The 14,167-nt window shown below is 40.4% G+C and overlaps 1 protein-coding gene across 1 annotated transcript in view; it reads left to right on the forward strand.

Moving 5' to 3' along the window:
- Nucleotides 1-10,011, forward strand: part of LOC137632334 (threonine synthase-like 2) — an 81,058-nt gene extending 71,047 nt beyond the window's left edge. Inside the window, exons 9-10 of the mRNA XM_068364266.1 lie at nucleotides 1,363-1,477; nucleotides 9,740-10,011. Of these exons, the coding sequence (XP_068220367.1) occupies nucleotides 1,363-1,477; nucleotides 9,740-9,956 (332 nt within the window). The 3' untranslated portion in view covers nucleotides 9,957-10,011. The remainder of the gene's footprint in view (nucleotides 1-1,362; nucleotides 1,478-9,739) is intronic.
- Nucleotides 10,012-14,167: the final 4,156 nt, after the last annotated feature.

Consider the following 14,167-nt stretch of genomic DNA (forward strand, 5'->3'; position numbering starts at 1 on the left):
TATATATATATATATAATGTTAGTGAAGAATACTATAATGGTACTATAAATGAAAATGTAAAATGAAAATAATTTAAAAGTTGGAAATATGTACTGTAGCATCATAGCTATTAAAAAGATTCACTTATGTATTATTTCAGTGAACCTCCTCTGATGTTCATATTGCTTTCTCCCTCAAAGCTTACTCTATATCGACGTTACCCCACAAATAACTAGAAGTTTCCCATTTTCTTACCTTTAAGGCCTTCTATTAACCAAAGCAACATTTAGTTGCTAATGACAAACCAATTCAGTCTTTTCCATCTTATGATATTTCACAGACAGTTTTTTTTTTTTTTTATAGTTTATAAAAAATTTTGGAAACCATAGATTTTCTATCTTAAAATTGTTCAGCTAAAGTAAATTGTCCTGTTTCTCGAAATAAGTAACCAAGAACTGAAATAGAAAACTCAACTACATGTTTGCAAGGTGCTTATCAATCCTTTGATTGTGGTTACCTGGACTGTCCTCTGAATGAATTGAGTGTGTCTCATTTGCAGTTTTTAATTTATCTAATTATTAATTGGGGGATGATTTCTTTTGAAATTGCTATGCATATTAGTAAAACCAGTTCACTCATTTGTGAATGTTTCTTTCTTTTGTTTTGTCTTGAGAAAATTTACTTAACCTTTTTGAAATTCAGTGTTTGGTTCAACTAATAGCTTACCAATGTGTCATCATACAGAAATGAATCACCTTTAGTCCAAAGCTTTACTATTTTGCTCTGCATCTATTTGAGGGGAATTGGTAGAAAACTAAGTAGATGTTCTCTTCATGTATCCTTTGCTATTTTCAAACACAGTTGAGTGTATGAGTCAGTTTTTTTAACCTCGGTGTTCAAGATATTGTCCAGAGATAAAGAAGGGGAAATTCCTAGGATTTCATGATCAACTACATGGTAGCTATAATAATGGGATGGATGTTTCAGGGTTTTGTTAGCATAGAAAGCAAATTTTGTATTTTTTTTTTATAAAGTTTAGATATCCTTCAATTGAATCTTGTTTCAAATGACAGTGAGCTCATTTCACATTGTAATTCATTGTCATAACAAAGTAAACAACAATAAGGAGTAGGCTAATTAGTGGTTAGAGCTGACCAGTAAGGATACTTAATTATTAAGGCTATCCAAATAAGTTGCTTGAGGTACATTTTGATGCTTCTATTCTTCTGTTCCAATATTTGTATAACTTCAGAATTTGCATAATATTTGTGTAAGATAATGCTATTTTTGTTTTATAAATTTTGCATGTGCAGTAATACAATACTGTATACTATACATAAATTCCAAGTGTCTTTTGAGGTAAATATTCCTTTTTCCTGCAGATTCCATCATTGTCAATGACTCAGAAATAACCACAACCATGGAAAAAGTGTATAATGAGAACAAATATGTCTTATGTCCACATACAGCAACAGCAGTATACTACCACCACCAAAGGTTAGTTTATTTTTAATGGCATGTAAAATAACCGAACATTACATGCTGCACTATACAATAAGTGATACATATTTCATTAGAGTATATAATTTATTTCTTATAATGGCAAAATCTTGTCATGAAAAAGAATAAGTAATGAGTCATGATTGTATATGTTTTGCTTTTATATTTGTTCATCATTTACATTAAAAAATCTTATGATTTATTAATGAAATAAGTGCTCGTGAATTTAACTTTGATATGCATTATTACTTCTGTATTGAGATCCCCTGTGCAAATCAAGTAGTAATATTTAGCTATAATTACTTCAATATTCTATATGCCATTCATCTACTGTACAAGGTGTGAGCAAAAACTTCCAAGACTTGCTAGTTTAAATGAATGGAGAACAGTAGTCATGTGTAAACAGTATGAGAGATTATTGATTAGAATTAACAGGGCATATAAGATTATGCAGTCAATACTAAGACCTTTCTTATATGCATTTAGTTTTTATACCCATATGAATTTGCTCATTTGTAAATTAACTATTGTACCAAAAATGTGAGCACAAGACAAGCATCAAATTATGTCTACACTGGAAATCTGGAATGAGGCCCTTGAAATGCTACAAGAAGCATGCTGCATGACAATAGGTTACAAGTGATACTCCTGCTCACTTACTGGTAGAAAACAAGTGACCAGGGAAACCCTCTATGAACACAATCTCTTCTTCTTTTTCTTCTTTGTCTGCATCTTTTCCCAATTTTATGTGGGGTCGATGTATCTGACCAGCTTTCTCCATATACCTCTGTCTCACACTTCATCACTGGTTAATCCCTTTGATCGAAGGTCATCCTTGATACAGTCCATCCACCTTCGCTTTGGTCTCCCTCTCCTTCTCGTTCCCTGTACCTCCATTTCCATCACCCTCTTCCCAATATACTGTTCTTTTCAATATTTAACTTAGCCGGTGATTATATAGCTGCAACTCTGTTGCCCGACAGACAACTCTACGGTAAAAACTCGCCAGCGATCGCTACACAGGTTGCGGGTGTGCCCAACAGCGCCATCTGTCGTCCAGATACCCAGTACTCAATGTAAACAAAGACTCAATTTTCTCTCTGTCGAGCTATCGACAAGACGTACTTACTCGCTGTTGCTAAACTGGAGTTTTTTCACAACTAATTGGTGAAGTACTTTATTCTAGTTTTGAGCTTTCGCTATGCAGGTGTTTTATCTTCATCTTAAATCTTGAACTAGTTTTGGATAGATTTAATTATGGTGACAAAGAGAGTATGGACTTTCTTTCACTTTTAAATGGCCGACCCTTCCCTTAGACGGAAGTGTGTTTAGGCTTTTAGTAATTATCTTATCACGTTATAGATTTTCCTCTATATTTTTTATATCTCTCCGCCTTTATTAGGCCTCTTCGATTAACTTTCCATTTATTATAAACATATAAAAATAAATTTTAATGTTTTGTTTATATAGACCTTTCCTGAGAGTAGGCGGTCCTAACTTGGAAACCGAAGTTAATCAACGTTGAGCCCTTTATATCGTAATTAGCTTTTAAAGAGCTAAGGATTTAAAACTTTTTAAATGTAATATTTTATGAAAGAATTTCTTTGATAGTCTTCGTACTGTTTTCAAAGATGAACTAACGTTTAGTTTATTTATGCTACGCAGTTGTTGACGTTCAGGACGTTCAACATGCGCTCTATCGTTACGATAGAGAGAGAGTGTATCACGGTTTCACTTTGCAGTAAGAGTAAATCGATTCTGACGTTTTGTTCATTCTTTCTTAGCTTAAATGTTTTAAATTCTATTTTAAAGGAACTTTTTATTTGAAAAACCTTTCAGTTTTTTCCTTTAGTCAAATAACATGTTTTTTTTGACGAAATATAATTGGGCTCTTCTCTTAGGTGCGAAATCAAGAGAGAGAGAGATAGAGACGGAGGGAGAGAGAGGAGAGAAAACGTTCCGTTCAAGCGGGTAACGTTGTTCTCGAGTTACTCTCGTCCCTAGTCGCTGTACGGGGAGGAAGGATAAAACGTTTTTAGTTTTTTATTCTCGTCCCCAGGCTATGTGCGGTGAGAGATTGAAAACGTAGTTATATGAACTAGTGTTTAGTCTCTTTCCCAGCCACTGATTTTTTTATCTTAAAATATGTTTTCTGTTTTTTGCTGGTATTAATGAGCTTGCATTATACGACTGATTTCGCAATTACTACCTTTTAATGAAGGGTAGAATTGCGTGTTTCAGGTAGAAATCAGTATAAGTTTCGATTTCAGTGAAATAAGTGCAAAACAGAAAATCGAAGTGATAAAGTGATATGCGCAAAGTGTTACAGTGTTGCGTCCGAGGGTTTGTCTGTTCGTGCCTGTCGTTCACCTAGTCCGGGACCTCTTGCATGCTCCCAAGCCCAGGGGAGAAGTAATGTCAAACGACTTATGGGTTCGAGAGGCCTTGATCAACGAACAGACGTTTTCCCTCTATGGTATCGGGTGTATCTTACCAAGATCTCCCCTACCATAAGACGAGAGAGACGTTGTTTCTCCTCATCATCCGAAGGCTTTTCGCATAAGAAACCTGTCACAAGGTTTCGAAGCCCTTAAGCGAAAGTCAGTCCTTTCAGGACAGGTCCAGCGTCCTGGTTACAACCATTAGGACAGCTCTGACCCTATGCAGTCATCGGATAACTGCTCGCCGCCTAACAAAAGCGTAACACAGACTCCGAGAGTCTTTTTTTGTTGGCAAAGTGTTGCGGTCACAGACGTTACCCTCGTCTCTTACCACAACCATTTCCGTTGATCCTTAATGGGTTGTATGGCAAGACATGCAGTATATGCTTGCCTCCCTTATGGAAGACTATTCTGCCGATTAGTCCGTTGAGTCTAGCCGTTTATCTCATCGATATCCTGGCTTTCAGCCAACCTAACGTTCCTTTGTGCTTACTGTTGACGTTGGCGTAGCTTAGTCACGTCAGTCAGGTTGTTTAGAACCACACTCGATGCGGTCTCGTGTGGTTTTTCAGCCGCATTTGGACGTTAGGCCACTTGCTGATGCTCCTGTTGACGTTCAAGACTTTCACTAACAATCGGAGTTGACTTGTTTTGACGCTGTGCGTCAACCTCCGCATTCTAGAGTTGTTTTGATTGCTCAGTCTAGGCAGTCAAAGCAGTCTCGAGTGGACGCTGTGCGTCCTCACGCACCTGTTGTGGTTGACAGTTCAGTTGTTGACAGTTCACAGACTGTCAAGCAGTTACATGACGTTGCGTTCTGGTCCGCTACTAATGCACCAGTGAGTGTGGACTCTGCTTGTAAAGCATTGCCACCACGGTAGGTCTCTCCCTTGCTTGAGACTCAGCTTTTATCGGACAAGGTTCCTGTAGATGAGGAAGTTGCTGTTCCCCCTCCTACTGATATTCCCTTGAGGACTCTGTCAGATGGAGAGGAGCCTTAAGCTGCTTAGCCTCCTATGGACTTTAATTAAATCATGATGATTTTTTTTTTAAGGATCTTTGTCCGGATCTTTTTGTAACTGCTGCTCCTCGTTCGCCTAAACGTCAGAGCTTACACTAGGCCTAGCTACTTCGAAGCCGTTGTTTTTAAGCTAGTGCTCTCTCGCTCTCCTAGAGAGCTTTACGTTGGCTAGGCGACTGGTTTTTCACCAGGAGGAGTTTGGGGGATACAGCCTTTGCTTTCCCTTCTTTTAAACTGGTTTATAGAGCGAGAGTCTGATATGACACGAGAGAAGTTCTCGGCTTGGGAGTTCATGCCTCTGCCCAGATAGACTTCTCAATTCTCGTAGACTCTCCCTGGCGCCTGGCCAGGAGACGCTCCAAGTTGTTTACAGGTCAACTTCACAACTGTTTTCGAGCCTTTGAAGTTTTGCTGTACAATTATGTCATGCATAACAAGGCTTTCAGGGATGGTAAGCGGTACCGCCTCAGTCGCTAACCCCATCTGTTGCCACACCTGCTCCCGTAACCCTAAATAGGCTTTGCTGCAAGACATGCAGTCCAAGCTTGCGTCCTTGATAGAGGACTTTAATGCGGAGAAGGTTGCTACCGAACCTTCTGGCCAACAACCTTCCAACCGGTCGGTTGTGCGCCCTGTTGATGCTGAGGTAACCTACTCGCGTCTGCCAGTTGAGGTGGTTCCTCCACCGATGCGACCCAGTGTGGGTTGCCAGCCGCACGTTGACGTTAAGCGACGCTCGAAGGTGGTTGTTGACGTTCAGGACGTTCAACAACCAGCAGAGGTGACTTGTTTTGACGCAGTGCGTCAACCTCAGCAACCCGGTAGGGTGTTGACTGCACAACCCAGACGGTCTAGACAGTCTCGGGTTGACGCTGTGCTTCCTCGCGCACTCATGGTTGTTAACAGTTCACAGACTGTGCAGCAGTTCCATGATGTTGCGTCCGGCTCCGTCACGCATCCACCAGTGCGACCGGACTCAGCGAGCCAGACGTTGCCCACTCCGTTGCCGTTTCCTCATCAGTTTTCGGATGAGGAACCCTCTGATGAGGACGTTGCTGAACAACAAGACGATCAGCCCCCAGAATAGATCAAGCCCTGCTATCCATCCAGAAGATGCTGAAGAAGGAACGCTGCTCAGTCAGGCTGTGGATGAGTCTGGTAGGGACGCTGTCATCCGTGGAACAATTTGTGTCACTAGGAAGACTACACCTCCGTCATCTTCAATACCATCTAGCTTTTCACTGGAAAAAGGACAAGACGCTAGAAGCGGTCTCGATCCCGGTTTCCGAAAAGATAAAGTCTTGTCTGACTTGGTGGAAGGACAATATCAACCTAAGAGAGGGTCTTCCCCTGGCTGTTCAGACTCCCAACCACGTTCTCTTCTCGGACGCATCGGACGTGGGCTGGGGCGCGACACTAGACAGTCGGGAATGCTCAGGACTGTGGAACTCGAGTCAGAGGAGCATGCATATCAACTGCAAGGAGCTGTTGGCAGTACATCTGGCCTTGAAAAGCTTCAAGTCTCTCCTTCGAGGCAAAGTGGTGGAAGTTAACTCGGACATCACCACGGCCTTGGTGTACATCTCCAAACAAGGAGGTACCCACTCACTGACGTTGTACGAGATCGCAAGGGACCTGCTCATCTGGTCAAAAGGTCAAGACATCTCCCTAGTAACGAGGTTCATCCAAGGCGACTTGAACGTCATAGCAGATTGTCTCAGTCGGAAAGGGCAAGTAATTCCAACCGAATGGACCCTCCACAAGGATGTGTGCAAGAGACTTTGGGCCACTTGGGGTAAAACCATCCATAGATCTCTTTGCAACCTCGCTGACCAAGAGGCTTCCAATCTATTGCTCTCCAGTCCCGGACCCAGCAGCAATACATATAGATGCTTTCCTCCTAGATTGGTCACATCTGGATCTCTACGCATTCCCACCGTTCAAGATTGTCAACAAGGTACTTCAGAAGTTCGCCTCTCACGAAGGGACAAGGTTGACGTTAGTTGCTTCCCTCTGGCCCGCGAGAGAATGGTTCACCGAGATACTTCGATGGTTAGGAGACGTTCCCAGTAGTCTTCCTCTAAGGGTAGACCTTCTACGTCAGCCACATGTAAAGAAGGTATTCCAAAGCCTCCACGCTCTTCGTCTGACTGCCTTCAGACTATCGAAAGACTCTCGAGAGCTAGAGGCTTTTCGAAGGAAGCAGCCAGTGCGATTGCTAGAGCAAGGAGAGCTTCTTCCATTAGAGTCTACCAATCGAAGTGGGAAGTCTTCCGAGACTGGTGCAAGTCAGTTTCTGTATCCTCGACCAGTACCTCTGTAGCTCAAATAGCTGTTTTTCTCTTATACCTGAGAAAAGGACGATCCCTTTCAGCTCCCACTATCAAGGGCTACAGAAGCATGGTGGCATCGGTCTTCCGGCATAGAGGCTTAGATCTTTCCAAACATAAAGATCTGCAAGACCTCCTTAAGTCTTTTGAGACCACCAAGGAGCGTCGTTTGGCTACCCCTGGATGGAATTTAGACGTGGTACTAAGATTCTTCATGTCAGATAGGTTGGAGCCGTTACAATCAGCCTCCCTGAAGGATCTCACTCCTAAGACTCTTTTCCTGGTATGCTTAGCCTCGGCTAAAAGAGTCAGTGAGATTCATGCCTTCAGCAAGAACATAGGATTTTTGTCAGAAAAAGCCACTTGTTCGCTACAACTTGGTTTTCTAGCCAAAAATGAGCTGCCTTCTCGGCCTTGGCCTAAATCTTTCGATATCCCCAGCTTATCGGAGATCGTAGGCAATGAATTAGAAAGAGTCTTATGCCATGTTAGAGCTCTTAAGTTCTATTTAAAGTGTACTAAACCTTTACAAGGCCAATCTGAAGCTTTATGGTGTTCAGTTAAGAAACCATCCTTGCCTTTGTCAAAGAATCCTTGGTCAGACTTTATCAGATTGTTAATACGAGAAGCTCATTCACATCTGAGTGAGGAAGACCGAACTTTGCTTAAGGTGAAGACGCACGAAGTTAGAGCTGTAACAACTTCCGTGGCCTTTAAGCAAAATATATCTCTGCAAAGTATAATGGACACAACCTATTGGAGAAGCAAGTCAGTGTTCGCGTCATTTTACTTGAAAGATGTCCAGTCTCTTTACAAGAACTGCTACACACTGGGACCATTCGTAGCAGCGAGTGCAGTAGTGGGTGAGGGCTCAACCACTACAATTCCCTAATTCCATACCCTTTTAATCTTTCTCTTGAAATGTTTTTATTGTTGTTTTTTGGGTTGTCCGGAAGGCTAAGAAGCCTTTCGCATCCTGGTTGATTTGGCGGGTGGTCAAAGTCATTTCTTGAGAGCGCCTAGATTAGGGGTTTTGATGAGGTCCTGTTGTATGGGTTGCAACCCTTGATACTTCAGATCCTAGGGGTCGATCAGCATCCTAAGAGGATCGCGAGGCTCCGTAAGGAAGACGTACTTAAAAGGCAGAGTAATTGTTCAAGTCGACTTCCTTACCAAGTACCTATTTATTTTGTTTTTGTTATTTTGATAACTTCTAAAATGAAATAAAAACTCTTAACTCATAAAAGTGTAAACATATATTGCTGGTCTCTACCCACCCCCCTGGGTGTGAATCAGCTATATAATCACCGGCTAAGTTAAATATTGAAAAATTTTATTTTGATAATAAAATAAATTTTTGAATATACTTACCCGGTGATTATAAATTAAAGGACCCTCCCTTCCTCCCCAATAGAGACGCAGTGGGACGAGGAGAAAATTGAGTCTTTGTTTACATTGAGTACTGGGTATCTGGACGACAGATGGCGCTGTTGGGCACACCCGCAACCTGTGTAGCGATCGCTGGTGAGTTTTTACCGTAGAGTTGTCTGTCGGGCAACAGAGTTGCAGCTATATAATCACCGGGTAAGTATATTCAAAAATTTATTTTATTATCAAAATAACATATCTCCTCTCATGACATGACCATACCACCTCAGTCTACTTTCTTGGATCTTATCTGATAGTTTTTAACTCCTGTGGTACCCCTAATTACTTCATTCCATATCTTATCTCTTCTTGTCACCCCACACATCCATCTCAACATTCTCATCTCTGCCACATCCATTTTCTTCTCTTCTGCCTTCTTTATTGCCCACGTCTCGCGCCATACATCATTGCCGGTCTCATAATGGTCCTGTGTACTTTACCTTTTAACTTAACCCCTATTTTCTGCAAATGTCAAATAAAGTTGATGATTTATGTCTTGGTATTGTCAGTAAAGTTGCTGCTATTGTCACTATGTCATTTGGAATATTCTGAAATTTTCTGAAGGGCGATCATTTGATGCAATAACCTGAAAGGGCTCAAATTCTTAACCGCATCATGATGATGATCCCCCTTTCCTTTCCACTGTACTTAGCCTCATACGATCTTTTTCTTCTCCACAATATGAGTTATTGCCTATAGGGTTATTTCAAGATTTGAATGTTCTGATGGGGTTCTTAGCATATTAAAAGTACTCAAGTAAGTGTATTGTTTTTTAAAAGATGGATAATTGGCAGCCACATTTGTATTTAAAAGTTTAAATTTTGCATAAGCAGTCTTGTAATTTTTACATCATACATTTTACATTACTCTGTAAATTTTCTTCCCAAACCCATTGGTTGTTAGTGAAAGCTTTGAATTTCATCTTGGGGACTATACATTTACAGATTTGATATTGAATAAAATAGTAAAGACCAAAATTTTTAGATAATTACAGAAAATTAACAAAATTCCACAATCATATTGACAATAATTGTTTCAGAAACTCAGATGTAACAAGGGGCTTCATTGCTACAGCATCACCAGCAAAATTCCCAGAAGCAGTAATAAAGGCTGGTATCGATCCTATAACAGATGGAGTGGATCACTTGCAATATCTTCCTACAAAATTCCTCTGGATGAGGAAAGGTGAAGATTGGTACTCAATGCTTCGTGCCAAGATAGAAAATATAACTGAGCTCAGAAATAGAAAGGTTTAATGACTATCATGCAAAGTTTAATGTGCTTTGAATAAAGGGGTTTTGAGGAAAAAAATATATTATTTTGGAGGGAACTATGTGGTCTCCAAGGACTTTCATGTAAAGGCTAAAACAAGGAATCCAACATAACATGATATACCAAAGAAATAAGGTTTTCCCTACCCTAGGGCCAGTGTATCAATGTCACATCATGTCCAATGCTTGATTTATTTTCTGACGACATGTCATCCATTGTGAGGCATACCATTACTAATGCTGAAAATAATGTATTTCCAGGTAACCATCTTTACAGTCCAGTAGTATGTGTCATTTACTATCATAAGTCTATGGAGGTGGGAGAGTGTTTGGGACCACATGGCACCTCTCAAAACTAGGGGTTTCTTTGTCAAAATCTGTTATTAGGGTTGGTTGCTGTGTGATCCATAAAGACTAGCACCAGAGTACAAAAAAATAGAATGTAGTACCACAAAGTTTAATTTACCTACAGCCAAGCAAATGCCCAATTCATGCGTACTTATGTGAAAGGAAATACTGTACTAAAAAGTCAACCCATTCCCTTCATGAGAGGAAATCTCTGTAGGAGCTAGATGACCAGGATGATGCCTGTGCTAAAGGACCTGATATCTCCTGTAGGTGGCACAATCAATTTAAACACCACACACACACACATGCTGAACTGCTTTGATTTTTTATGAGTGTCTTATAAAAGGGATTTTGACGTAGGAAAAATCTATTTCTGGGCGGGAGACCCGTGCCGCCCAGTGAAATGCTCCTTTAGCACCATTTCTAAGGTATATAACTGCTATATATTACCAGAGAAAAAAATTGCATGGGAATGCCAGGTTGAACCCAGCTCGCTCACCTGTATAGGGTGTCGATATAATACTGGGGCATGATTATTCACAACCAGAGGCCTCGCACCATTTAGATATCTCCTGTCAAAATTCCCGAACAGCGAGGTGCCGTTCAACATCGTACTACTACTATCAATCCCACGCCAGTGACGTCACTCCTTTAATAGCACGCAGTTTGATAACCATATTTTGTCTGTGTGTGAATTTCGCTGGTTTTTCTCTGGATTTACCTCAAGATGTCCGACTCCACTGTCACTACATCTAAGTTAAGTACCAGATCTATGAGTTTTGAGATTTTGGAGGGGGCCTTGTCCATTTTGATTATATTATTCAGCTTTTTATTCACGACCTTGCTGGGTCTCTCTCGGGATAGGCTCCTTCCTCTCTTTCTCTCTCGTTCGTTCTTAACGATTTTCAATAAGTCCTCCATACTGATTGTTTCTCGTTATGAACTTTATGGTTTGCCACGGTTCACACACCGTATCAATTTTATATTGTCCTGTTTTATGATAACAGTTATTTCATATTCATGTGCGTATCTTTGGAGGTTGGCATGCCTGATCGCCATCGGCGTTCTTTTCCACATATCATCTCTTGGCTTATTTACGTTCGCACGCCACGGACTCGCTTATCATTTATTCGTATGCTTGCATTAGTTAGAGGGGCTTTCATGAGTCAGATATTACATTTTAATTTTCATTTTGTTAGCACTTCACTGACCCTGTGTTCTGTTGGTAGCCCTGCCTACTCCTAGCGCTGTCAGGCTTGGTTTTTCCTGTCTCTTCTTCGCGCCCTCGTTTGTTTTACGATTGAGTTATAGCTAATTTTATTATTATTATTATCATCCAGCATGCCTTCCTCTCTTATTTACCATGTGTTATGTTTTTTATAGTGTTTTAGTCTTTCCACGTGATCATATCACTCGTGGGTCTGGCAGGTTGGTATACCTAATATCGTCCTGGAGCCAACCCACTCCTAGCCTCCTCCCGCCGATATCTTATAGCGCTATGCACTCCTCCCGGGGGCATCTGCTTTGCACGTGCGGTTCCCGTTGATCTGTGAGGCATTCTATTATTATGCATTAACGTACATTACTTTTCATTCCACTACTCTACCCGGTCGTAGTCGTTTTCTTTCCGTCGCTCGTTTGGCCGACGATCGGCGGGAAGTTTTCGGCTCGTTCCATGGTACCTTGGTATGTTATTTATTTATTAAATTGTGTGCGGGCTTCTCCCTCTTGTTCCCGCACGTCACGGACCCTTTTAAGATCCCTTTCCCCCCTCTGTCACGCACCTCACGGACCTCATATAGATATATATATATATGTTTAAAGACTTTCATTACGGGATCCCCGGGAGTAGCTTTTATTCATTACCATTCGGTCGAGTTATTTAGTTGAGCCCCGGAGCCAACGTTATGCATTATTACTTGGATTCCCTTTATATTTTAGTCACGTTTATCTATTATATACGATCCTAGTTCTCGACCTTGCCTTCCATGATATGATCACGACTACGGTCTGACTTAATTTATTTTATTACTTTAATTTAATTTAATAATTTTACAATCAACTAAAGCTGTTATTTGATTTTTTAAACACCGGGGTCCCCGGGGGGGGTCCCCTATTTTGCCTTCATTCAATTATTAAGGCATTTATATATGAATAATTTTTATCATTTATTTGATATATGACTTATAACCCCCCGGACCCCCCAGGGTCCCCTATTTGCCTTCATTCAATATATTTAAGGCATTTATATGAACAGTTTTATCATGGGTTGGATATATATATATATATATATATATATATATATATATATATATATATATATATATATATATATAGAGTTACAGCATTCGGCCCCCGTGCCCTTCATTTGCTTCCATTCAGGATAATTATAGCTATATATATTCAACTTTATCACCATGACATTAACTTTTATAAAATGCGTGCTATTAAAGGAGTGATGTCACTGGCGTGGGATTGATAGTAGTAGTACGATGTTGAACAGCATCTCGCTGTTCGGGGATTTTGACAGGAGATATCTAAATGGTGCGAGGCCTCTGGTTGTGAATAATCACGCCCCAGTATTATATCGACACCTTATACAGGTGAGCGAGCTGGGTTCAACCTGGCATTCCCATGCAATTTTTTCTCTGGTAATATATAGCAGTTATATACCTTAGAAATGGTGTTAAAGGAGCATTTCACTGGGCGGCACGGGTCGGAGCCCAGAAATACACTTCCCAAAGCAACCTATAAATCTCTGGATATCTTAAAATCACCAAAACATTGCTAATAGAGAAGAATTTTTTTTCACATCATGGATTTAAGGGATGGAGAGTGGATTAGCCTTTTTGATTTATGAAGTCCTGAAAACATTGATAGCCCCTGTTGTAAGAGACTTGTTGGTCCAGATATTTTGAAACAGGCAACCTTCTGATGATGTGGATTTCTGTAAATATGATTGCAAGGTAGACACCGGACAGAGGTTATCACAATTAAGATGTAAAGCCAAGATATAAAGAGGGTCCCTCTTCTTGATGGGCTTTTCATTCTTGACCAAAAAGTGAAGACCCAGAATCAGTATTCGTAGATGGCTAGGAGTGAGGATGAGGAACTCCCATTCTCTGTGTTATGCTGCAAGTTCACTGAGTCTAACTCCCAAGGTTGAGGCTTGTGAAATAGCCTTTTTAAGATTATAGTAATAAGGGAATTAATTGACTTAGCTAAAAACACTATCACTCTATCGAGTGACCAGGACACTGACGGAGTTGGTAACAACAGTCATTCCAAAGTGAAGGACTGAATAATTTTGTGAAGCATGACCAAATCTAATTCACATTTACTGTAAAGCTCACATGAGAGGTTATGTCAAGGCAGATTTTTATGACAAGATTGATGATGTCTGAAAGGGTGTGACTCATAATCTATGATGGGATTTTTGGAAATTCAGATTATTGCAGCTTTGGGTGGGAGAATGACTATATTTCATGTTTCAAATATTTTTTTTTTAATGAAAACAATTTGTTTTATTGCTAAAACGTCCTTGTTTTATATTTACACAAGTGCATCTGGTCCCATATGGTTATTTGTTCATCATAAATGACCACGTATTGCAAACCCACAATTCAGCTTTCATGGTGGAGACGAGTTTATTTCAAGTCTAAGAAAAGATTCCTGAATTCAACAGGAATATATACAGGGACTTGTAATAAACTTGTATCTCTCTTGATAGCTCAGTTGGTAGAGTCTTCGCGGGCATGGTTTCATCTGAGTGGCATGAGTTCAAATTTCTGCCCAACCAGAAGCTATTACCATAAATGAATTCCAGTGGATATATATTCCCAAGGTAG

Source organism: Palaemon carinicauda, chromosome 41 (assembly GCF_036898095.1).
Source record: "Palaemon carinicauda isolate YSFRI2023 chromosome 41, ASM3689809v2, whole genome shotgun sequence".
NCBI classification, from domain to species: domain Eukaryota; kingdom Metazoa; phylum Arthropoda; class Malacostraca; order Decapoda; family Palaemonidae; genus Palaemon; species Palaemon carinicauda.